Source organism: Diospyros lotus, chromosome 4 (genome assembly GCF_014633365.1).
Source record: "Diospyros lotus cultivar Yz01 chromosome 4, ASM1463336v1, whole genome shotgun sequence".
Lineage (NCBI taxonomy): Eukaryota > Viridiplantae > Streptophyta > Magnoliopsida > Ericales > Ebenaceae > Diospyros > Diospyros lotus.
This window is the reverse complement of record NC_068341.1, coordinates 2,925,462-2,949,718: the sequence shown is the minus strand read 5'-3', so window position 1 is coordinate 2,949,718 and position 24,257 is coordinate 2,925,462. Positions and strand designations below refer to the sequence as shown.

General features: G+C 35.8%; 2 protein-coding genes across 5 annotated transcripts in view; both read left to right on the top strand.

The window, feature by feature from the left end:
• The window catches only part of LOC127800516 (putative ion channel POLLUX-like 2), a 43,811-nt gene extending 30,737 nt beyond the window's left edge, over positions 1-13,074 (top strand). Inside the window, exons 10-24 of one of the 3 annotated variants that reach the window (XM_052335168.1) lie at positions 6,269-6,355; positions 7,538-7,622; positions 7,717-7,864; positions 8,567-8,643; positions 8,734-8,814; positions 9,391-9,582; positions 9,669-9,782; positions 10,541-10,633; positions 10,709-10,835; positions 10,898-10,974; positions 11,817-11,864; positions 12,009-12,078; positions 12,162-12,235; positions 12,405-12,515; positions 12,609-13,074. In XM_052335168.1, the coding sequence (XP_052191128.1) occupies positions 6,269-6,355; positions 7,538-7,622; positions 7,717-7,864; positions 8,567-8,643; positions 8,734-8,814; positions 9,391-9,582; positions 9,669-9,782; positions 10,541-10,633; positions 10,709-10,835; positions 10,898-10,974; positions 11,817-11,864; positions 12,009-12,078; positions 12,162-12,235; positions 12,405-12,515; positions 12,609-12,710 (1,486 nt within the window). In that variant the 3' untranslated portion in view covers positions 12,711-13,074. Of the gene's footprint in view, positions 1-6,268; positions 6,356-7,537; positions 7,623-7,716; positions 7,865-8,566; positions 8,644-8,733; positions 8,815-9,390; positions 9,583-9,668; positions 9,783-10,540; positions 10,634-10,708; positions 10,836-10,897; positions 10,975-11,816; positions 11,865-12,008; positions 12,079-12,161; positions 12,236-12,404; positions 12,516-12,608 lie in introns of those variants that run through there. The other 2 variants (XM_052335169.1, XR_008022824.1) reach the window with 2 other exon arrangements.
• Positions 13,075-14,701: 1,627 nt separating this feature from the next.
• On the top strand, positions 14,702-23,436 carry LOC127800420 (rRNA-processing protein EFG1). Of its 2 annotated transcripts, none has more exons than XM_052335012.1 (8): positions 14,702-15,028; positions 16,355-16,484; positions 16,589-16,716; positions 17,340-17,478; positions 18,637-18,751; positions 21,829-21,892; positions 21,990-22,280; positions 22,873-23,436. In XM_052335012.1, the coding sequence occupies exons 1-8, from the start codon at positions 14,846-14,848 to the stop codon at positions 22,876-22,878; spliced, it is 1,056 nt and encodes a 351-aa protein (XP_052190972.1). In that variant the 5' UTR covers positions 14,702-14,845; the 3' UTR covers positions 22,879-23,436. The 2 variants fall into 2 exon arrangements, with proteins under 2 accessions (XP_052190972.1, XP_052190973.1); XM_052335013.1 differs by having other exon boundaries at positions 14,703-15,028; positions 21,993-22,280.
• Positions 23,437-24,257: the final 821 nt, after the last annotated feature.

Below are 24,257 nucleotides of genomic sequence, written 5' to 3'. Positions count from 1 at the left end.
AGTTTAGGATATCTCCTAAGTTGGATACCTTCCTAAGTTAGCCTAAATGAGTTAGGCAACTCTCTAACTTAGCAATCTTCCTTAAACAAATTAGGAAGCTGCTTAAAAATAAAATATTCTAATCTACAATTTACAATCAAATAAAAGATTACAATTTACAATCAATCAACCAAGAAAAGGAAATAATATCAGGACAAATCAACTCATTTGCTAACAAGAAGAAGAGAGCGGAGAGATAGGAAGCCGAGATAGAGTTTGAAAGACATCTTCCCCAACCCCAACAGTCTGGTCACCATCTAAACACTCCCCCTGGCGACCAGTTTGATGTGAAGGAAAGAAAGGTTGGGTTTCAACAAATGTAACATCCTTGGAAATGTAAAATTTCTTTATAGTGGGATGATAACATTTGTATCCTTTTTGGGTAGGAGAATATCCTAGGAAAACACACTTTAAGGCCCTAGGATCAAGTTTGTCTTTGTTTTGTTTGGGAATATGAACAAAAGAAACACACCCAAAGACCTTTAGTGGAAGAGAAGAATGTAGATTGAGGTCTGAAAATAAGTAGAAAGGAGCTGGAATGGAGTTTGATTGTCTAAGGTTTTTGAGGGTACTCGATTGATTAAATAGGTTGCTGTAAGAGTAGCTTCGCCCCAGAAATTTTTATTCACTTTATGATGATGGAGGAGACTTCGAGCAACATTAAGAAGGTGTATCATCTTCCGTTCCGCAACTCAATTTTGTTGTGGAGTATGGACACAAGAAGATTCATGAATTATCCCTTCTTGTTGAAAGAATTGGTGCAAGTGATTATTAATATAATCCTTTGCATTATCAGTTCGGAATTTCTGAATTGTGCAATTGAATTGAGTGGAGATTAGCTTACAAAAATATGGCAAAATTGTGCTTACTGCAGCCTTATCTTTTAATAAGAAAATCCAAGTCATTCGAGTACAATCATCAATGAATGAAATAAACCATCGGGCCCCCGAACAATTTGGTATTTTAGAGGGTCCCCATAGATCGGAATGAACCAAAAAAAAAGGTTTAGATGACTTCTTATTGCTAGATGGATAGGACACTCGATGATGCTTGGAAATAGCACATACCTCACACTGAAATTTACTAAGATCTAGGGATTGAAATAAGGAAGGAAACATGGTTTTTAGAAGGGGAAATAGAGGGTGACCAAGTCGGTAATGTTGCAGCCAAACATGAGCAGTAGAATTAGAAGTAAACTGAGAGAATCCAACAGCCTTAAAGGATCAGTTTTCAATCAAAGGATAGCCTCCCTTTTTCTCCAGATAGTACAGCCCATGCTGTTCCCTAGCTGCACCAATCATCTTTCCGGTTTTTAAGGCTTGAAATTCACACACATTAAGAGAGAAATTGGCACGGTTGTTTAGATCATCAGTAAGTTTATGAATGGACACAAGATTGGTAGATAAATTGGGCACATGTAGGACCTGTTTAAGGGTAATACTTGGGCTGAGGGTGACTGTTCCTTGACCTTTAATGGAAACCGAAGTTCCATTAGCAATGGTAATCTGTTTGGAGGTAACAATAGGTTCATAAGTGTCAAAAACCAATGGATTAGGGGTCATGTGATCAGTGGCTCCTGAATCTAGGATCCAAATGTCATTCTTATCATTTTTAAAGGCATTAAGAGATACCAAATGTACATAATTACCTTGCTGGGCGAAAGTGCAGTTTCTATCATTGATAGTCTTAAGAAGAGCCTTAAGTTTGTTAATTTCCTCACCATCAAGTTGTGCAATCTTAGTACCTGGGGCTGATTCTGCCTTACTCATTGTTCCTCCTTCTTCGTTTTCTTTGGATGATATGTAGGCCTGCTTTGGTGCTGTCATATTTTTAAAATCGCCCATCTTTTTCAACACAGCCTCCTTACCATGAAGTTTGAAGCAATAATCTCGAGCATGCCTAGGCTTGTTGCAAAAACTACACCAAAGCCCTTCACGATTTTTGTTTGCCTCTGTTTTTCCCATCTTAAAACGTGCTCCATCCTTCTTTGTGGCAGTCATGGTTGATCCTTCTGTTCCTTCGTCATTGAGCATGACTCCCCTTCGGTTTTCTTCACTTCTTACCATAGCGAAAACTGCATTCAGGGAGGGTAGCTTCTCCCTACCAAGGATTTGAATCCTTACTTGATCAAACTCAGTATTTAACCCAGCAAGAAATTCAACAATCCTATCTCTCTCAATAATCCGGCTAAGAGTGGCTGCATCATTGCTGCATATCATCTTTATCTCCTGATATTGATCTAGCTCTAACCAAAGCCCATTCATCTTGTTAAAATACTCGGTGACTGTTAGAGATGCTTGTTGAGTACTATTAATCTTTGTTTTGATATCAAAGATTACCGATACATCTTGTACCTTGGAATAAGTCTGCCTAATGGTGTCCCAAATAGCCTTGGCTGAATCTAGGAACATATAATTTTTACTAACCTCAGGTTGCATGGCATTCTACAGCATGACATGATAAGAGAATCCTCAATATCCCAAGCCGGAAAAGCTGGATTAGTGGTCTTCGGGGGTGAGGCAGTGAGGTGTCCTAGTTTTCCTCACCCTTTGAGGAAGGTTCGAACAAGCTACGCCCATTGGAGGTAATTTCTACCGTCCAATCTATAGGAAACATGCATTCCAGGCAATTCTCCACTGCTGGTTCCAGAGAAGTTGCCTGCACTTCCAGGTATACCGGTAATCGAATCCGGTTCTGACTCTCCAGTAACAAGACCAGGATTAACATTCGAGATTGCTGACATCCTTGGTGATTAAGAATCAAGAGAAGGCAATAAAGGCCTCGGGATGAACATAAGGGCTGAGAAGGGAAAAACCGAGTTCAATGAAGGCTTGGCAAAGGTCTAAGAGCAGAATGAAGGCTCTGATACCATGTTAAAAACAGCAAAAGAGCAGCGAGAATAAACCTTGGATTGGAAAAATCGGAAGAAACCGTACTCCCTCAATTATTTATTGAATACTCCATGAGGAGTTTAAATAAACAAGAGATCCTAGAATCTAGGAATTTAAATACAAACAGAAAACTATTTAAAAATACAACAACATAGATATAACTAATCTCCTAATTTTTAGAGGAGTAGATAAGATTTTATCTCCTCCTAGAATTTAGGAAAGATGGAGCTTTATCTCAATCATAGATTAAGGTATTATCTTTGAATATTTCAACACATTTTGATGTTTGGGGGCCATCTAGAATCCCTAATTGTTCTGGGGCTAGATGGTTCATATCTTTCATTGATGATTGTACAAGAATAACTTAGGTATATCTCTTAAAAGGTAAGGCTGCTATTAGTAATATTTTGCCTATATTCCATAAGATGATATCTACCCAATTCGAATCCCACACTAAAAGATTTCATACTGATAATGTAAGAGATTATTTTAATAACTACTTGCATTAGTTTTTCCAACAAGAAGGTATTGTCCTTGAGTCATCTTATGTTGATACCCCTCAACAAAATAGGGTGGCTGAAAGGAAAATACGACATCTACTTGATGTTGCTAGGCTCTTCTCCATCATCATTTTGTTCCTAATTGTTTTTGGGGAGAAACAGTCTTAACTGCTACATATCTGATCAATCGGGTTCCTTCTAAGCTCCTAAATCATCAAAGTCCATTTCAGTGTTTGTCGCCTTATTTCCTTGATGTTGGTCTTCAAACCTCCCTTCCTTTAAAAGTCTTTGGTTGTGTGTCTTTTGTCCATATTTCTAAGCATCGTAGGGATAAGCTTGATTCTCGAGCACTTTAAGTGCATCTTTCTTGGTTTTTCCCCTACTCAAAAAGGCTACAAATGTTATCATCCTCTCACTAGAAAATTCTCTGTGTCCAAGGATGTTACATTTGTTGAAACTCAATCATTCTTTGGGTCCTCTAGTTCTGGTCACCAGGGAGAGAATGTTCCTAGTGGTGACCAAGGTGGTGGTCTTCCTATCTTAAATTTGCCTCTTGAGTTACACCCAGAGACCGAAACAATAGTTGTACCTGACTCTTTTGCTTCTTCCTCGGGTGAACAGGATAGGCCAGAACCCCAAGAAGCTCAACCATTGCCAATGCTACCATCTCTTGTCAGGTTTAAAGGCTCCCCTTATGTCTTCAAGAGAAGGACTTAGCCTATTTTGAATCCTCAACTTGGATTGACATCTACTCCAAGTTAGGTACATAATTCTCTCACCCCTCTAGTCCTTCTAATCTTGTTCCTAATGACTTGGATCTACCTATTGTTAGTATCTCTCTCATCATCGACTGTCCCCAAAGCATAGAAGTTTCTTGACCTCTCTGGATACCATTGTTATTCTTAAGATAGTTGATGAGGCTTTAAAGGACCAAAATTGGATACAAGCAATGTAGGAGGAGATGGGAGGCTTGGAAAATAATTAGACTTGGGAAATGGTGTCTAGACCAAAGGGAATCAAGACCTTGTGGGCTGCAAATGAGTCTTTAATCTAAAGGGTAATACAGATGGTACTTTAGAAAGGTATAAGGCTAGGCTAGTTACTAAAGGGTATACTCAAAGCTATGGCATTGATTACTTAGAAACCTTTGCACCTGTGGCAAAGATGACAATTGTAAAGATCCTCTTAGCTCTAGCAGCTTGTTATGGATGACAATTGTAGCAATTTGATATCAAGAATGCCTTTTTGCATGGAGATTTAGAGGAAGAAGTGTTTATGGAGCCACTTCCAAGATTTGACAAAGGAATTTCATGAAAGGTATGCAAACTAAAGAAGGTGCTCTATGGACTTAAACAATCACCTAGGGCATGGTTTGATAGGTTCTCTAAGATTATGAAACAGATGGGATATCATCAAAGTAGGGGAGATCATACTCTCTTCATTAAACATTCAATGAAGGGAAGGATGATAGCTTTACCGATCTATGTAGATGACATCATAGTGAATGGAGATGATTTTGAAGAGCGGAAACAACTAAAGGAGAGTCTTGCCAGAACATTTGAGATCAAAGATCTTAGTGCATTGAAGTATTTTCTGGGAATAGAGGTGGCCTATTCTAAAGAAGGGATTTTTCTATCATAGAGGAAGTATATATTGGATTTGTTAAAGGGAACAAGATTGTTGGGAGGTAAAGGAGTAAGTACCCCAGTAGAACCCAACATCAAGGTGGGGGGAAATTCTAAGTGTTAGCCAATGGACAAAGGAAGATATTAAAGATTGGTGAGATGACTGATCTATTTGTCACACACTTGACCAGATATTGCATTTATTGTTAGCTTGGTGAGTCAATTCATGCATAGTGCAACCGAGACACATATGCTAGCTGTAAGGAGAATCCTATGTTATTTGAAAACTACCCTAGCAAAGGAATTTTGTTCAAATCAGGCAATGATTTGGATATGACAGGGTACATGGATGTAGATTATGCTGGGTCTTTAACTGATTGACGCTCCACAACAGGGTATTGTGTGTTCCTAAGGGGGAATTTGGTGTTCCTGGAGAAGTGAGAAGCAAAGTATAGTGGCCAAATCTAGTGCTGAGGCTGAATTCAGGGCCATGGCTCTAGGGCTGTGTGAATTCTTGTGGCTGAGAATTATTCTGGAAGACCTAAAGATCGCTAGCATTGGATAATCAAGCTGTGTTGTGATAACAAATCAGCTATAAGTATCACACATAACCCTGTGCAACACGATAGAACCAAGCATGTGGAGATAGATAGAGACTTCATAAAGGAGAAGTTGGAAGCTGGCTTGACTTGTGTACCCTATGTTCCTTTAGAAAAACGGCTAGCTGACCTTTTGACAAATGGGCTGTCCACTAAAAGGTTTAAAAAATTGGTAGGCAAGCTGGGAATGGTGGATATTCATTTATCAGGTTGAAGGGGAGTATTGGTTCCTGAAGGAAGAAATAAGGAAACTTGGCTAGCAGCTCAAAGAGAGTTGTTGGTCAAACTAGCCAATCATATCCTCAATTTTTCGGAAATCTCTAAATCAGTGTTTAGGAAACTTCCTATTTGTGTATAGTCAAATCTTTCCTATGGTTTAGACTTTGTAATCTTTCCTATGGTGTACATTCCTCATCTCTATAAGAGGACTTGTATTGTGTACATATGAAGTAATGAAGAATACATTCAGTTTTCACAGTTAAGCATATAGCCATTCACTTTTTGACTCATTCAAAGATTATAGATTTCAAATAATGGAAGCAAACTTTACTTGATTAGGAAGAATTATTGAGTCCTGCTCTATTTCTTACATTTTTGGGGCTTCTCTTGTACAGTTGCAGCCTCAGCTTAACAAAATCATTTGAAAGAGCTGCAGCCAATAAGGCACGTACCATTATCATATTGCCAACTAAGGCAGATCGGTAAGAGCTTCTGAAATCATATGTTTAGACTGTAAATATTATTGCTGTATATTTTTCTTTTGTTTTTCTTGTTCTTTCTCCAGTGTTTTGTCACTCTATCTTGGTTGAAGGATTTGGACTTTGTTGCAATATCATATAAACTAAGTCATGTTTATATTAAAGTTGGTTCTTATGGATGCCATACTATGTTTAGTGTACCTAAGATTTACTCTACAGAAGTGGCAATTAACTTTGGAGTGTCAGATCAAGAAATCTCTGATTAACAAGTATAATGTCTGACTATCCTTGCATAATTTTCCAAACGTATTGTAGCACAGAGTTTAAGTGCTTCATCATATTCATCTTTAAAAGAGAAACCATTGGAGAGCTATTGTGTCTTGACTAACCTTGTATAATTTTCCAAACATATTGTAGCATAGAGGTTAAGTGCTTCATCATACTCATCTTTAAAAGAGAAACCATTGGAGGGCTGTTGTTAAGGAGACTCATTTTCAAGCATTTGACAAAAGTGAGAGGAACCAAAAAAAAAAAAGAAAAAGAAAAAATGAAACTGATCAGAAAAATTCCCAAGCTTGTAGTGTGAAATTTACTCGGTGATGTTAGTCCACTGCTAACCTGAACATATTCCTGTGACTTGGGTGTTCAATTAAATAAATTTTGAGAACTTGGAGAAGGATACAACAGACAATACCTGAAGAAATTTTGATAGATTGAATGTAACTTTTAAGTGGATCTTTATTGTTACAGTGTTGATTTACTTATATTGCTTCTTTAAGATACAACATTTTCTCATTTCTTTGTCCTTTTCACCTATCCTCCCCTTGCAGTGCCATCAATTGTTTCATGCATGTTTTTGTAGGCATATCTATCCCCATGATTTTACCTGTGAAATTGGTAACCACCATTTTATCTAAAAGCTTAAGCCAGTAGATAGAGGGTGAACTTTTGTCTTTTATATTATTGATTTTACTCTCAACATAACGCCTACAAGTTACAATGCATACATTCACTTTAAAATTGGGGGTAGCCATGATTCATGCCATTGTTCTTCATGTGTGGTGTTATCTTTTTAGCAATCTAGAACCGCCATAAATAGCACATAGAAGGATTTTGTGCAAGTTAAGTTTTTCTAGAATTATGATCTTTTTACATACTTCTGATTCTGGATAATTGATTTATCAGATATGAAGTTGATACAGATGCATTTCTCACTGTTCTTGCCCTTCAACCTCTTCCAAAAATGGCTTCTGTACCTACCATTGTTGAGGTAAGTTCTTGTGAAAGGCCTTTTGGCTGATAAAAGCATAAATGGGTTCAAAGTGCAAAGATTTATATTGAGTTTGATCTTTTAATTCATGCAGGTTTCAAATTCCAATACATGTGAGATCTTGAAATCGATCTCTGGATTGAAAGTAGAACCTGTGCAAAATGTTGCATCAAAATTATTTGTTCAATGCTCTCGACAGAAAGGCCTTATAAAGATTTACAAGCACTTGCTTAATTATCGAAGTACTCACACTTTCAGATTCTCGTTGAAGATTTTGCTTCCTTTTGATGATTTTTGTATATTTTCAATACTTCAACTTTGTTTGAACATAAGAAGTTGTGCAATAGATAATGTGAATCAATAGAATTCTTGCTTTGTTTTTTTTTTGCTTTGGCATTCTTTCTGTCTTCTATACTATTGCCTTAATTTATATACAAAATTCCTTTGCACATTATGTTCTAATGTCTCTTTTTGAAGCTTTTTAGTTATCACTTTATGAATAGTAGATTTCAAATTGTTGCTGTGTAATATAGCCTTAGAAGCCAAAATTTTGTAAAGATTTGATGTAAGATTTCTTTCTTTTGTATGGTCTGACATTTCTGGTTATTTTTGCCTCTATGCCGCAATAACTACTATATTCATAGTTTTCCCACAGCTGAAGTATATTGTGATTTTTCATGTGATTAATTGGTCTTTAGTTATGACTCATGGTTTCTTTTTCTGTGATCACTTTGTGTGGTGGTTTTCTGTATGTCACTTTCCAAACCTGGGGTTACCCAGAGTCATAAATGTAGGAATTAGATGATCTTGACTTGTCTAAGTACTACCCATATTCCAATATTATAGTAATCATTTTAGTTTTATTATTTCTGTTTTCCATCTCTTAATGGCTTATTATGAGTGACATCCTGCAGTGGTTCTAATACCATGAACATATGTTTCAGAGAATGTATTTAACGTTTGCAACTTTCCCAGCCTGGTGGGGCTAACATATAGGCAAGTAAGACATGGATTCCAAGAGGTAAAACTGTCCATAATATTTGATACTTTTTATTATTCACTACTGTCATTGGTTCTAATGTTCTTTTTCTTATATTTAAAATCCTTTCAGGCAGTTGTCTGTGGTCTTTATCGGGAAGGGAAGATACACTTCCACCCAAATGATAATGAAGTTTTGCAGCAAACAGACAAAGTATGTAAACATTATTTTTCAAAGAGACGACCAAAATTTCTCTTTGAGATGTGAATGTTAAAACTTAATCTTAATCACCAAAAAATATACATGTCAAAATTTGGAGTCAGATCAATTCCTATTTTAGGTCATCATTATTTTCTTTTTCCTGGAGAACATTCTGAACATTTGAAGTTGGGTTCAAGATTGCCTCCCAGTGGATGCATTTTGCTCATTTTGCATGCTGTGAGATGAAGTCAAACGTCAGTTTTGGGTTTCATACTATCTGCTCCCAGTGCTGATATTAGGATTCTATACATGGCATTGGTCTGGCATTTTGATTGAGGGCCTACAAGGGGCCAAGATGGGCCACAATAGTCACCTTTTGTTCTTCAGTAGGTAGGCCATCATTATGCCATCCTGCTGACTAGCCATCTTGTGTATACTGTTTGGTTCCATCATCCTAAATGGTTGGGATTATTCAAGAAGGGACAGTGTTGCACACCAAAACACTGGAAAATTTTGTCCTTGTTCAGTTGTTTAGTTATCTGTATCTGTCAATTGTTAACTTCTAATGCTACCCTCTTGCTCCTATAGGTGTTGTTCATTTCATGTGTTTATGGGAAGAATAAACCTCAGCTTACATTTCAAAACAATGTCGAAGATAATAAGACAGCTGATAATGTTGGGGTTCTAGTGACAAATTGTAAATCTCCTAATAAAGACTTGGGATTGGAAAGGATACGGCTTGAAAATATAGTAAGACGCCCCTCAAGATCAGGTTCAAAGGTATAATACAAATAAATGGTTGCCTTCATCAGTATAACTTGAAAAAATTGGTTTTTCTGTATATTATGCTTTAACTCTGTTTACAGGCATCAGACTTGAGTCTGGGACCAAAAGAATGCATAATAATGCTTGGTTGGCGCCCCGATGCTGTAGAAATGATTGAAGAATATGATAATTATCTTGGTCCTGGTAGTGTTCTGGTATGTTCTAACATTCTTTCAGGGCTTTTCACTGTATCTATGAATTTGTGGATGCGTGCAGAAGAATTGCCACTGGATAGGACAAGCACTTTGCAAACTCCTCCACTTCTTCGTTTTAGTTATATTAAGGGGTAATGTTAGACTAAGGGGAAGTATAGTCATGATGCAGACACTATAACATGATAAATTTCAAAAGAACTAAGACACTGCAAAGTAAGGTTGTGCAAAATAATAAATTGTATGTCTTGTTTGTATTTATGAAAATAATTCATGTTGGGTTGAAAATGTCCTTGGTAATCTCTCAATCTTGCATATCCAATCTCAACTACTGAGACCAGATAAATTCCATTGGAGGATAACAACATACCAAGCCTCTTTCTGGCCCCACAGCCTTGATGGCTTGCTAGGAACTTAACCAAAATTTGTGATAAAAATGAGCAATAACCAGACGTAATTTCAGTACCCTAGATTAAGCACTTCAAAGTTCATGAAGAGATACCATGGTGTGGCTTCTTTACCTACTTTATTCCACACACTTCATACCGTGTCCTGAAGAACTCTAATAGATTTATGTTACTGCTGCAGGATTTTTTAAAGCATTTGGAAATACTTATTCAAGTTTACTACCTAGACCACCAATAGATGACATGAAAGAATTCATTTCTGTCTTTCTCTTCATCCCCTCTCTTTTATTTCCCTCTTGCGAAAGCAAACTTCATAAACACTCTAAAAAGCTTATACTGTGGGATCCTGTGTAGGAAATATTGTCAGATGTGCCGATGAGTGAAAGAAAGAAGTCAATCAACCTTTTTGGTCATGGCAAGCTTAAGAATATCCAAGTTTCCCATAGGGTACTGTCTTATTAACTATGTTAGAACTCTCTCTCTCTCTCTCTCTCTCACCGTCATGTTTTTTCATACATTCAGATTGGCAATCCCATGGACTATGATGACTTGAAGGAAACAATAATCAAAATCCAACAATCTCTCAGGAGAGGCGAAGATGTTCCCTTATCGATTGTTGTAATATCTGATAGAGAGTTACTACTTGGAGGTAATGGAATAATATATTTCTATTGTCTGAAATTGACATGCCATTAACTCTTCTTACTTCAGATCCTTCCAGGGCTGACAAACATTCAGCTTTTTCCCTTCTTCTTGCTGAAAATATTTGCAAAAAATTTGGAGTAAAGGTGAGTATAACTTGTATCAAAATGGCCGAGGATATTAAACTAATTACTGTTGTACCTGATTATTTAATCTCTTTATAGAAAGATGCTGACATCAATATAGCAACCTCTTTTTTGTGTTTTCTCTTCAGAGATGACAAGCCCATTTCTTAGCATTTGATATACCCACAATTCTGTGGTACAAATTCTTGTGGGTCAAGTTGTGTTTGTGTATGACCCGGCAGTCCTACAATGAGGAGGTGGTTAGGCAAGTGGGCTGAGGATTACCCGTAGGATTTTCCATTATGTATTTTCATGGGTTCATTCTTTTTACATGCACCAATTATGCTTTGGAGGCTTTGAATTCACTTGCATGTTGTGGAGCTGGGATAGGTTATCATTCAAATCCATTGAGATTCCCATCCTCATTCTAGTTTCCCAACCAACCACACCCAAATATTACCATCTTAGGAAAAAATGAACAATACGACCTATGTTAGGTCCATGAGGAACAACAGCTTTGATGTTTCTAAATTTAGCTTTGAATTATAAGTTGGTAGTTTGATCCGTTTGAAGCAGTTATTAGTTTTATTTTTCAGAATGTTTTCACTTCCATAAGAAAACAGAAGAGGAAGGAGAACAAAATTAGAAAATAAAAACAATAAAGAACAGGGCAAGTTGAGAGTTATTGTGTCATGGCGGATGATGAAACATGAAGGCGGGTCAGTTGTGAAGTAGAACGTACTTGGAGTCTTCTTCCAATACCTTCATTACAGAAGCTCTGGGACCCAACATTGGATGAATTATACTTGCGTTTTCTCTTTGCAAGTATACTGAATGTTTTAAATTTCTTGACTGGACTGCAGGTGCACAATCTAGTTGCAGAAATTGTTGACGGCAAATTGGGCAAACAAGTAATCCATTCTTTTGCTTTCTAACCCGATTTCAGTGTAACTGATCTTAGACAAATACACACACACATACACACGCATATATATTGTACCTGTCCTAGTTCAACCTTTTTTTTTTTTAACCATACTGTTGCAACTTCCCCACAGGTCACAACAATAAAGCCAAACCTTACGTACATTCCGGCAGAGGAAGTGATGAGCCTTGTGACAGCCCAAGGTCCTGATTTGTTTGTCTTCCTTCAAACATATGTTTTCTCAAATGTTCTCTCTTTGATGTTAGTCCGTGCTTTGCTACGACAGTGGCAGAGAACTCCGAGTTGAAGGAGGTGTGGAGAGACATTCTTGATGCCGAGGGTGATGAAATATACATCAAGGTAAATAGGTTATTTGGTTTAATTTTCAATCTTTCAACATTTCGTTTAGAAGAATAGTTGTTGTGGCCTAAAACATAGTCATCTTTTGCCCAAGTGACATGGGAAGAACCCATTGGCTCTTAGCTGTTAGTTGATTTCGAATTTTGAGATTCTTGTGGTTTAATTGTAGGATATTGGGCTATACATGAGGGAGGGGGAGAACCCTACTTTTGCCGAGCTATCCGAAAGGGCGCATTTGCGCCGAGAAGTCGCCATTGGTTACATGAAGAACAAGAAGAAGGTATAGGATAGCTTTGCAGTTGGGGTAAATGGATTCAAATTCGTACCATTACCATGGAAATCTCTCAAAACTCTACTTGTTCTTGATCTGCAGGTAATAAATCCAATACCCAAGTCAGAACCTCTCTCCCTTGAGCCCACGGACTCTCTGATTGTGATATCTGAGCTTGAAGGGGAGCAACCCATACTCTTCTAACACTGTATTGTTTGATTTTACCATGGTTTATTGATGGCTCCTTGCTTCCCTTTTTCCTTGCAAGAAGAGCATAATTGTTCTTGTGTTTCTTCAACTGTGCTAAACACAAATATATAATGAATTCGTCATTTCTCCGTGCAAATATGATTCGAAAAGCATCTTCAGGATTAAGGTCACCATTTGGTATTTCTATCTCCAAATGAGGAAGGAACTGCTGAAGTGCTAACCGTTGGAATGAATACTTCATCAAATACTACCAATGGAGTTTTCTTTCTTGACCTTCTGTTCTATGTAGTTCCAACTTTTCTTTTGCTGGGTGAGGGACAGATTTGTAGTTTAACTTATAATAATTTTTAATTGAGTCTGTAATCTTTCGTTAAGATTTTTTTTTTTTTAAATTTTGTGAATAATTACATGTATAAATAAGCACAAATTTAAAAAAGTTTTGAATTAATATGTAGATAATTACTTAAATTTAACAAAATATGTATTAGCTCTTCTCTTTTTCATCTTAATAGAAATTTATGATTTTGATGCTTTAAACTCTTATAGCATCATAAAGTTTCTTATAATATATATATATATATTTATATTCATCTTAATATAGTAGCATAAAATGCATGTTGAATTTTGTTACTTCCATGACTAATATACCAAGTTGTCATTGAGATGTGGGGCAATAGGCATCCATGTAAATGCCTTATTTCAGCCTGACTTATTGAAAGGCCTAAGGATCTTTTGACCAACCTTCAGATTATATCATCATCAAGATATGAATTCTTTACATACCATCCGTTAAAATGAGAACTAAGATTGTATTAATATAAAGTTATAATATTTTTTGAATCAAAATATAAAATAATTAAAATAAAAGTGAAAAATATTATAAGATTTTTATTAAATTGTTTATTACATTTTTTGGAATGTTTTGAAAAACATGTACGTTATTTTTTCTTTATCTGTAAAGTTTAATATATGTTTATTTTAAAAAGAGAAAGATAAGTATATTTAAAAAATATTAAATAAAAAGTCATGTGATTTTTTTTTAAAGATTATTAGATAAATTTAACAAATATATTAAAAATAATAAAAATTTATAATACTTTTTATATCTTAATTTTTTCAATCTATATCTTAGTTACAAACACTATTTAAAAAAAAATTAGATAGACTTATAGTTTAGGATTACTATTGTTGGAAGTTTTCATTACAAATTCAAATTATATCTTGAGATGGGTGCTTATTACAATCAAAGATAGTTAAAAAAATTAATTTATTTTAATTATGCATGGACCTCTTCCAAGAGAAATTATTATGACCATGAGAATAATTAAGTCAAGTCTCCTTTATAGTGTTGTAGAATAAATGTGACAATCAAATGGGGGTATATGGCTGAATTCATTGATAACTAATACCTTTATGAAAGAAATATGTCTAACTCAATATTTAATTTACATTTTTTTTGAGATTATTTGTGTCATGAGTGATATGGGGTTAACATTTAATCTGTTATAGATCAAATTTGTGTCAAAAATCAAAAGGAACTTATTAAATAAATTCTTAAATTAAAAAAATAAAAAAAATTGAAAAATTCGAATCAACCCCCCCCCAAAAAAAAAAAAAAAAACCAAGAGACTGAAAAATCAAAATAATAAAGTTAAAAAACTGCGTCATTTTTTGACATTTTTATTTGTTATGTTATTTTATTTTTTTAATATGAAAATCAAATTAAATAAAAAATAATTAAAATTATTAAATTTAAAAATTAAATTAAACTTAACCCAACAATTTTAACTGATTCAATTTAGTTGTTTTAGTTTAAGTAAAATGTTGCTGACCATGGCAATGAAAATGGGGAGATATAAGGTCTAAAAAAATTACTCAGCATCACAAATATTATTAAAATTAATATAAAAACATATTGGAATTTTATACAAATAAGAGCGTCATTGTTATTTGTTTCTGGCCTTTACTTTTATCTTGTGCTTTCCACCCAGTCCCACCGTCCTGGGGAAAAAAGCCGAAAGAAAGAAAGAAAGAGTCACATTTAGGGAACGCGAACGCACGGCGAGAAGCGAATGGATAAAGCCCAGGCTATGTTTATGTGAAGCAGAGTGGTCAAGAGGTCGCAGGAAATGGCTCACGGCGGCTACGATAAGCGCCGGGTCGCAGGCCGGAAACCAGTGAGCGGTAATGGTCGGCGCTCCAAAGCGCTGGGCGTGGATAAGAAGGCCAAGCTTAAGCCTAAGCCTAAGCCTAAGCCCAAATCCGTCTCTCTTAAGAACCAGATACGATCCGTTGAGCGTTTGCTCCGAAAGGTTTGTCTGTAATTACTGTTACATTTAATCGCTTCGTGTTTAGGTGGATTGATTTCATTCGCGGAAATACAAATATGCTGTTGTTTCCGAAAGTTAGGGTTTGTAACAGTGAATTGAGAGGATGGAGCTGCGCCTTCGTGTTATTTTTGGTGTGTGTGCACTGCTCACGAGTGTTCCAAAAAATAATGAAATTTTTAGAACACTAGAGCACGGAAAATTTCCCCAAATTAACGGGAAATTGTATATCAGAATAAAAAGAACCGGAGCACTTGGCGGATTGATGATCTTTAATATCTCAATTGGCACACAAGAATCCATTAGCAATGCTAATTGAATTGACTATGTGCACCCGTTTTGGGCAAACATGGATGCAGGACGCCAAGTGTTGAGTGCCACGTTTTGTAATGAATACTGTGCGAAGACCTGTGGAAAATTATGTTTACATGGGATTGCCAATTTAGTTACTTCTATCGACGAGACTAATTTTGATGCACTTTTAATATGAATTATTTTACTCAGAAATCATCACGGAAAATAATAAAGGAGCTTTAGGAGTAGTGTGAAAAACAATGCTCACGCTCACATATGTTATCCTGCCTGTGGCAAAAAAAGTTTTCTCTCAACACATCAATATAATGTCTCATGTATATGGTTACAAAGGGAAAAGAACTAGTCAAATAAAGGAATGTTACCTTATATTAGAGCCCAACAACTTCTATTTCCTCTTTGTTCTGAGAAAAATTATTCAAAACTCTTGCCTCTGTAAGAGATATGTAAGAAGTGATTTAGAAATTTGAATTTTACCCTCAATTTAACGTGTTCTGGAATCAGTGGCACCTAATGAATTTTTAACCTGACTTCTCTGAGGTAATTGCGGTGTTAACTAAAATAAAGCTTCTTTCCTTTCTTTTTTTGTTTTTGCCTTTTGGCAAAGATAATGTACTAATGGAAAGATAATATACTAATGGTAATGCCTTAGAACACCAACAGATTATGGGAGAGATCACTAAAATACTTAAGAGCCTTTCTATTGCATGAATAATACTAATTGTAACCTATGGATAATAACAAACTATTGTGCATGTTCTTCCAATCTAGGTCCTGATGCTAACTTAAGAAAATGGCTAAAGAACAAGAACTAATGCCTAAACCAATCTTTTATAATCACGAGCACCTTTATGATCATAGGAGAGAGATAAAAAAGGGCCGTGAATGGAGTTCGCCCAGGTCTGGGCATGCCAGAGTCACATATGTTGTCCTAAAATGGGTCTGTTTCTTATAGTTCTTGGAGTTTTATTTTCCGCTGACACAAATGACTTGTTTAAGGATCTGCCACCTGAAGTTAGAGAAGCTCAAGAACAGAAGCTAGAAGGGCTTAAGAAACAACAGGAAATTCACAACCGTCTTGCTGTGGAACGTAAGGTGTTCTTGCGGGACAGAAAGATCAAGTTTTTTGGTAAGAGAAAGCTTTTTAAATCTGTATATCGTATGTATCCCTTCTGTGTGCATCTGCTGTAATTTCCCTGTATGACTGTTTGAAATAAAATTTTCCACGGGCAGAGAGAAGAAAGATTGAACGTAGAATCAGACGCCTGGAGAAAATGCAAAGGTCTTCATCCAGTCAAACCCAAGAGGCAGAGATAGCTGAGCAGCTTACTAAATTGAAAGAAGATCTTGAATATGTTAGGGTAAGCTGTGAAACTGCTATTTTTTGTTTGCCAACATAATACATCACAAACATTTCTTGCACTTGTTCATGAATGAAGGAACTCCATGGTACTTAGGCTTTGTGATTGTTGGAACTACAAAAGTTCCGTCAGTTTCAGTAATGACCTCTCTCTCTCCCCCTCCTTTGAATGGACCCCCTCCCCCAGAACAGAGAATAAATAAATAAAAACTAAAAGGAACAAGGCACCAAAATTTGTTCGAGTTGGATCTATTCACCCTTCCAAAGAAGATTTATCTGTTAACTTACTTAGTGCAGTGTGAGATACGTCAAATTTCAATTAATACTAGATTGGATCAAGATAACCAAGTCCAACTAAAGTAAAGATCCAAAAGATGTTCTTTCCTCCAACCCCATAGTATGGCCTAGCTTGGCTTCTCTTGATCTTAGATTTGGTTAGTTCGTTAGTCCAAAATTTATTTAGTACTGGATTCTTATTCCATGACTTCAAGGGATTAATTCGTCAAATATTTGCTCATTATTTCTTAATTACATTTTTATTTCTGTTTGACTTCATTGGTACATAATTGCAATTAGATATGGTATTTATTTTTGTGTAAATGTGGGTTTTTATTTGAACTGCAGTTCTTTCCTAAGACTGAGAAGTATGTGTCTTTGTTCATGGGAGGGGATGACACAGAGGTGGTCGATAGAAGAAACAGATTACGCAAGCAGATCAAATCCAACATAATTGCAGCTGCAGCGAGTGGGAAGGATCTGGAAGGTACTTTCTTTCTGTGAATTGCCATAACTACCATGATTTTTCAGCACTTGCACTTCCGTGCAACTCTTCTTTTTTTTGTTCACTTCTTTTCAAAACCACTTGAAATGGTTCGAAGCTAGTATTCCAATAAGTTCACATCATAGACAAACCCATACTGATTTTGCCCTACTTAAAGTGTGACCAGCCTAAATAGATTAAAAAATGGAAGGAACAACAACTATCACAAGCTTAATCTCACTAAATGGTGTCAGTTAGTAGACTTAAGGCTTGATATGTTATTGTTGCTAATTTGTAAGGTTATTATATCCTATATTATGTCTAAGAGTTTCCCCACCACCATCTCTTTGATTTTTCTCTTGTTTTCTGCTAGCATGTCTTATAATACAACAACGATACTTCCATTTCATCCACTTGCCTTGCATGTATTTCTGTTTGTCTTCTTATATGATGTCTAAAGTCACTCCAACCTCATGAAGTCTGATTTCGTTTTTTTTTTTCCGTATTGCTATATATCCACAATAACAATCTCATTTTAGCTATACTCATATTTTCACATATTGGCGCTTAAATGTCAAACATTTGAACCGTATAACAAAGATCAAAGATAGTCATATAACAGTCCGAAAAAACTTCCTTTTAGCCTTAAAAGGAATTTTATGATTGTGTAACATCCTGGCACACTTCTCCACTTTACTCATCCTGCCTATATTCTATAAGTAACACCCTCCGCATCCCCTTCTTTTTGAACAATTGAGAGTCTAGTAGCATTACTTATTTTGGCATCTTTTTAACACCTGTAGGAGCTGCAAGGCTTCATTTCTTCCCGAGACATGATTTGCTTTTATCTCCATTTATAAAGAATAAAGAAGGAACTTTTTGAGGTTCCCTTGTCATGTACCCACTGGACTTGAATGCTGAACTGTTACCAAGTCACTGCAGATGTGATTTGTTGTGTCCTCTAATTTAATCATGAGTATGGGCTAAACAAGGATTGAGTAATTCAAAAGCAATATTGAAGATACTGCTGATATTTTCAATTCTTATTGTAATTGTTGCAAAAACCTGTCTTTCAAGAAGTGATGTGTAGTGTGCTCTTCTTTCCCATATATTTATGGAGACGAAGTGATTATGTTGCTTTCTTGTGATTTTTCTTTACAGAGACAGGAAGTGAGGATGATGGGCTTTTGGATCTCAGTGAGGATGATTTCTTCTTAATTGGATCTTCTAGTGATGAAGCTGATGCAGATGATGAGTGGACAGATAAAAGCACAAGGTATATATATTATTTGGGACACAAAATGCAACTTGAATTGTTCATATCAATCAAGAATAGTGAGGATCCTGATGGCATCATGATCTTTTTTATTTTTGGTGTCAATTTTCATTTCGTTTGAGAAAAAATAGTAACAACAACATATCCAGCCTTTATCCCACTATGTGGGGTCGGCTACATGAATTCTAGACTTCCATGTATTTCTGTCTTTTGTCATATCTTCATTGATGTCCATACACTTCATATCAAACTTTAATGTTTCTCCCAAAGTCTTCTTAGGTCTGCCTCTACCTCTTTTTTTGACTAATTGTTCCATCTTATCCACTCTTCTCACAAGAGCGTCTCTTGGTCTCCTTTTCACATGACCAAACCATTTTAGTCTAGTCTCTCTCATCTTCTCCTCTATTGGCATTACTCTTACCTTATTACGAATAATTTCATTTCTAATTTTATCTTTTCTTGTATGACCGCACATCCATCTTAACATCCTTATCTCTGCTACGCTTGTCTTTTGCTCATACTGGTATTTGACTGCCCAACATTCTGAGCCGTACAACAAAACTGGTCTTATAGTGTCCTATAGAATTTTCCTTTCAGTTTTAATGGGATTTTACCATCACATAACACCCCCGATGCATTTCTCCATTTTAGCCAACATGCCTTAATTCTATGTGTGACATCCTCGTGAATTTCTCCATCTTTTTGAATCACTGATCCCAAATATCTAAAATGATCTTTTCTTTGTAAGATTTGGTCTTCCAATTTTATTATAACATCATCCACTCTTGCATTCTTACTAAATTTACATTCTATATATTCTGTTTTCTTTCTTCTTAATTTAAATCCCTTAGATTCTAAATTGTTTCTCCATAACTCAAGCTTAGTGTTCACTCCTTCTTTTGTTTCATCCACCAACACTATGTCGTCTGCAAAAAGCATACACCATGGCACCTCTGTCTGAATATCTTTAGTGAGTTCATCCATTACTAAAGCAAATAAGTATGGACTTAGTGCAGAATCTTGATGCAATCCTATTGTAATTTTAAACGGTTCAGTATCCCCTCCGCATGTTCTGACTCTTGTCTCTGCACCATGATACATGTCCTTAAGGGCTTGTATATAGGCTATTCAGACTCATTTCTTCTCTAAAAACCCTCCATAATACTTCTCTAGGGACTCTATCATAGGCCTTTTCTAGATCTATAAACACCACATGTAGGTTCTTCTGATGTTCCCGATACCTTTCCATTAGGCATCTCAGTAAGTATATAGCTTCCATTGTTGACCTACCAAGCATGAAACCAAACTGATTTTTCGAGACCTCTGTTTCTTTTTTGAGCCTCTGCTCTATTACTCTCTCCCAGAGTTTCATGGTATGGCTCATTAACTTAATTTCTCTGTAATTTTCACAATTTTGAACATCTCCTTTGTTCTTATATATAGGGACCAAAGTACTCTTCCTCCACTCATCTGGCATCTTTTTTGATTGAAGAATCACATTAAATAATTTCGTCAGTCAGGAGATGCCCTCTTCTCCCATGCATTTCCATGCTTCTATTAGTATATTATCCGGTCCCACCGTCTTATGATTTTTCATCTTTTTTAATGCTTGTCTTATTTCATTTGGACTTATGCGTCGATAAAATGTATAGCTCACATTTCCTTCGGAGTTACTAAGATGTCCCAACCTAACTCTTGTGTCGCCATCATCATTGACTAATTTTGTGAAATACTCCTTCCATCTCTCCTTAATCGCTCCCTCATTCACTAATACATTTTGATTTTCATCTTTTATGCATTTCATTTGATTTAAATCCTTTGTTTTTCTTTCTCTTGCTTTAGCTAATTTATATATATCAATTTCTCCATCTTTTGTATCAGGTCGTTTATATAGATTCTCATATGCTTTTGACCTTACTTCACTAATAACTTTTTTTGCTGCCTTTTTTTATTCTTTGTAATTTTTTTGATTTTCTTCATTGTTGCACTGATATACAACCTTATAGCAATTTTTCTTATTTTTAATTTTCAATTGTACTTCTTCATTCCACCACCAAGACTCCTTAAGGTTAGGAGCTCTACCATTTGTCTCTCCAAGCACTACATTTGCTGTGCTTCTCAGGGCATTGGCCATTTCTCTCCACATTTGGTTTGTTTATCCTTCTCCATTCCATTCTCTTCTATCCTTTAATTTTTCTTTGAAGATTAGTTGTTTCTCCCTTTTTAAATCCCACCACTTGATTCTTGGATTTTGTTTTATGTGATTTTTTCTCTTCCAATTTCTTACTTGGACATCAAGTACTAGAAGTCTGAAAATATTTTTTATACTCTTTTTTTGAGTTATGCTATCATCATTTCTGATAAGTTTAATATTTTGCGAACTCCAAAAACAGATATGTGTGTGTGTGTGTATTGTTCCGCAAATAAAATTTGTGAAAAATGCAAACTGATCAGTCTAACAATTATGGTATTCTTTCATTGCTATTTTTTTGGTTCTAAAAATGGAAGAGAGTTTCAGAAATAATGCCAAACAAGCCTGTTTCTTCTGCTTCCTCCAAACACATTTCTGATATGAGCTCTTTCATTCATTTTTTGGATTTTTGCTGATGGAAACACTTTTTAGAAATTATGCCAAATTGACCCCTTTTGCCTTCTATTTGTGTGTGTGCCTGATGTGCCAATGGGCAGTGCATGCATGTTCCTTGTTGCAAATGCATTTAACTGCTATTCTACCTCAGTTGTCAGAGTTTAGCAGGAAGGCGTTTGAGACAATGCAGTGTAATTTTGGGATCTTCCTGATAAAATAGTGGATGAAGCAAAGTAGACAACAAAATATATATTACAATATCATTTTGTAAACTTTAGGAGTTCCTGAACAGCTAGATATTTAATGGTTAAATATGACCTTTGATTAGGTGAATAGCAATTCCTGGTGCAATTCCATCATGGAGATCCTAGTGTAATTAGTTCTGTTATACTGTTAAGTACATGTATTAACCCACCGATCTTGCGTTTTCACCTTTATCTGTCTTTGTTCCCTAAAACTGCATATTAAATTTCTATAGTTTCCTCTGCAGGGAGCAAGCTTCCAGTGCTTCTGGTAAAGCAGCATCTGGCATGTCCAGTGATGAAAGGAATCAGGTCTTCTTTTTTCTAAACTTGGTCTTTCTTGCTTTATAGGATTCTATGGATATATAGACCATGCCTGCTTACTTCTCTTCTTCACCCTGGACTTCAGCAGAGACATATTTCTGCTCGAGCTCTAATGCCTCCTCCTCGACCATCAACCAATTCGTTTTCAAATTTGGTTCATGGTAAATCAATGTTTGGAGGCTCATTGAGCAAGAAGCAATCATTACGGAGGGTTGAAATGTCCACATCCAGCAACACTTCCAATAGCATGAGTGAATCTTCCATTCGAAATAGGGGATCCTCAGATTCACGGATTGGGCAGAGTAGTAACCTGAGTTCAAACTCTGATGCTCGCAAACCCCGAAGGAAAAGGAGGCCTAAGAAGAAAAAGCAACAGGTGACTTTCTTGGGAAATAGCATTTAGCAATTATTCTTTTAGGCTTTTTATTTTTCCATTTTCTACATTGAGCCTGATTCTTTTATACCTGTAGCTTGATGATGATACTTCATGCCTTGTTGATTTGTGTTTTTCTTTGGCTTACATGCCTTATATGAGACAGAGCCTGACTTAAAGTTAAGAAAAGGAGTTCATGATGACAAGTTTACATGCCAAGTGTTAAGGCTTACGGGTGACATTATTTGGATGGTTAACCTTCCATTAAATATAAATCTGGGAGGAAAGAAAAAAATAAACTTTGCAGTCACAGGATGTTTATCTTTTTAGCACGGGAATAAACTTGTTTTTTGTGCTATTTGGTAGTAAATGATTGAGAATTACCTAGTTTTCAACCTGGGGCCTTCATGCCATCTGACAGATTCAGTTGCACAACCTAAGTTTGCTGGATTTCTGTATGGTTGAACAGTTCAACTTGACCTAAATTGCTATTGCTTGTGAATGTAGGAGAAATGTGATTCTTTTCTTTAGTTTCATTATATTGACTCTTTCTGTCTATCAGAAATATCTTTCACTAACATTCCCTTCTTTGCAGGCATAAACCGCCAAACCCCGCTGATCTAAACCTGAAACCATTTGAAGCAGTTTACTGGGTATTTGTGAAACATTGTTACATCTTGGTTCAACCATCACCTTCTCAGTTACTTTTATCCATTAACCATGAGGAAGAAAAAAAAAAAAAGTAAGTGCTGTGTGGACCGGCAGGCTGGTGTCTACATCCCTTCGTTGGAGCTAGGTTTATCTGGGATTCTTCTCACTCCTCTTAGGTAAATTGAGTTGTTCAGGATAGTCACAATCTTTCAATCCCTGCATATGAATGTTCTTTCTACGATGGCTTTGTTTCCATTCCTCACTCCTATAGGGTGCATGGCTTTTGTACAATTTTAAAGGCATCAAATCAAAATTCCCCTTATTAACAGCTCCAACTTGCTCATGTTGGTGATCAACCTGTTGTTGCAATATAGCAGCTGTTTTGTTCTCTTGTATCACAGGGTGCTTGGGCGAGCACAGGTGGGTAGCAGTTTGTTCTTTTCAGGACATTTGAGTTGGGACCATGGTCAATACCCATTTGCTAATACAAGTTACACATTTCATGTTATTTGATCGGCGAAAATATTGGCAATTGTGTCTCACTTTTTGGAATCATGCAGCTGTTTAGATGAGGGCCACTTCAGGTTCTTGAGACAAAGTGATGCAATTATGTCAATGTTTCGATTCAGTCCAGTATGCGCACACATTCTACTGAAAATCCAGGTCCCAATTTGTGTGTACGCACATGGATTTTAGCAATTAAAATGCGAAGGGTCATTTCTGTAGAACATTAGATTTTAACAAATAAGCAGTGTAATTCACGCAAGAACTTTCTTTCTGTCGGGTGAGAAACAACAGTCCATAACTCATGCAAACTACACCCCTTTCAAGTAAATGAAATCTGTATAGAATTTTAGTACACAAATGTCATTAAAATTATACTTTGTAAGAAAAATGATATTTCTATTTAATTTTTGCACAGGGATATTATTTGAATGATAAGATAGTGATATTTTTGTAATTACAAATTCTTTTGTTGGTTTTTTATTTATTTGTTTTTTTGGTGGGGGCGGCTTTGTGAAATGCAACGTGAGGCAATTCTTTCGATTCCATAAAATAAAGTGGACATGTGAAATATTAATGTTGAAAAATCAATTATGCAGTTTATGTTACACGAAAATATTTTATAGGAGTCGTTTTTTTATTTTCAAAATTCTTTTCATTTCCGTTTCTGATTTTATTTATATCTATTTTTTAAAAAAAAAATTTATTTCCACGTTTTCCTTTTTCTATCAAAAACAGTTCCATTTTTGTTTTCGTATAACATATCAGCATTGTTATTAATATAGGTTTTTTTTATATTTATATTAAAGGTGTGGCATATTATGT

Coding starts and splice junctions, on each gene's coding strand:
- LOC127800420 (XM_052335012.1), top strand. CDS start 14,846: ATGGCTCACGGCGGCTACGATAAGCGCCGGGTCGCAGGCCGGAAACCA. Junction 16,485..16,588: donor CAGAAAGATCAAGTTTTTTG/GTAAGAGAAAGC, acceptor TTCCACGGGCAG/AGAGAAGAAAGATTGAACGT. Junction 18,752..21,828: donor TGGACAGATAAAAGCACAAG/GTATATATATTA, acceptor TTTCCTCTGCAG/GGAGCAAGCTTCCAGTGCTT.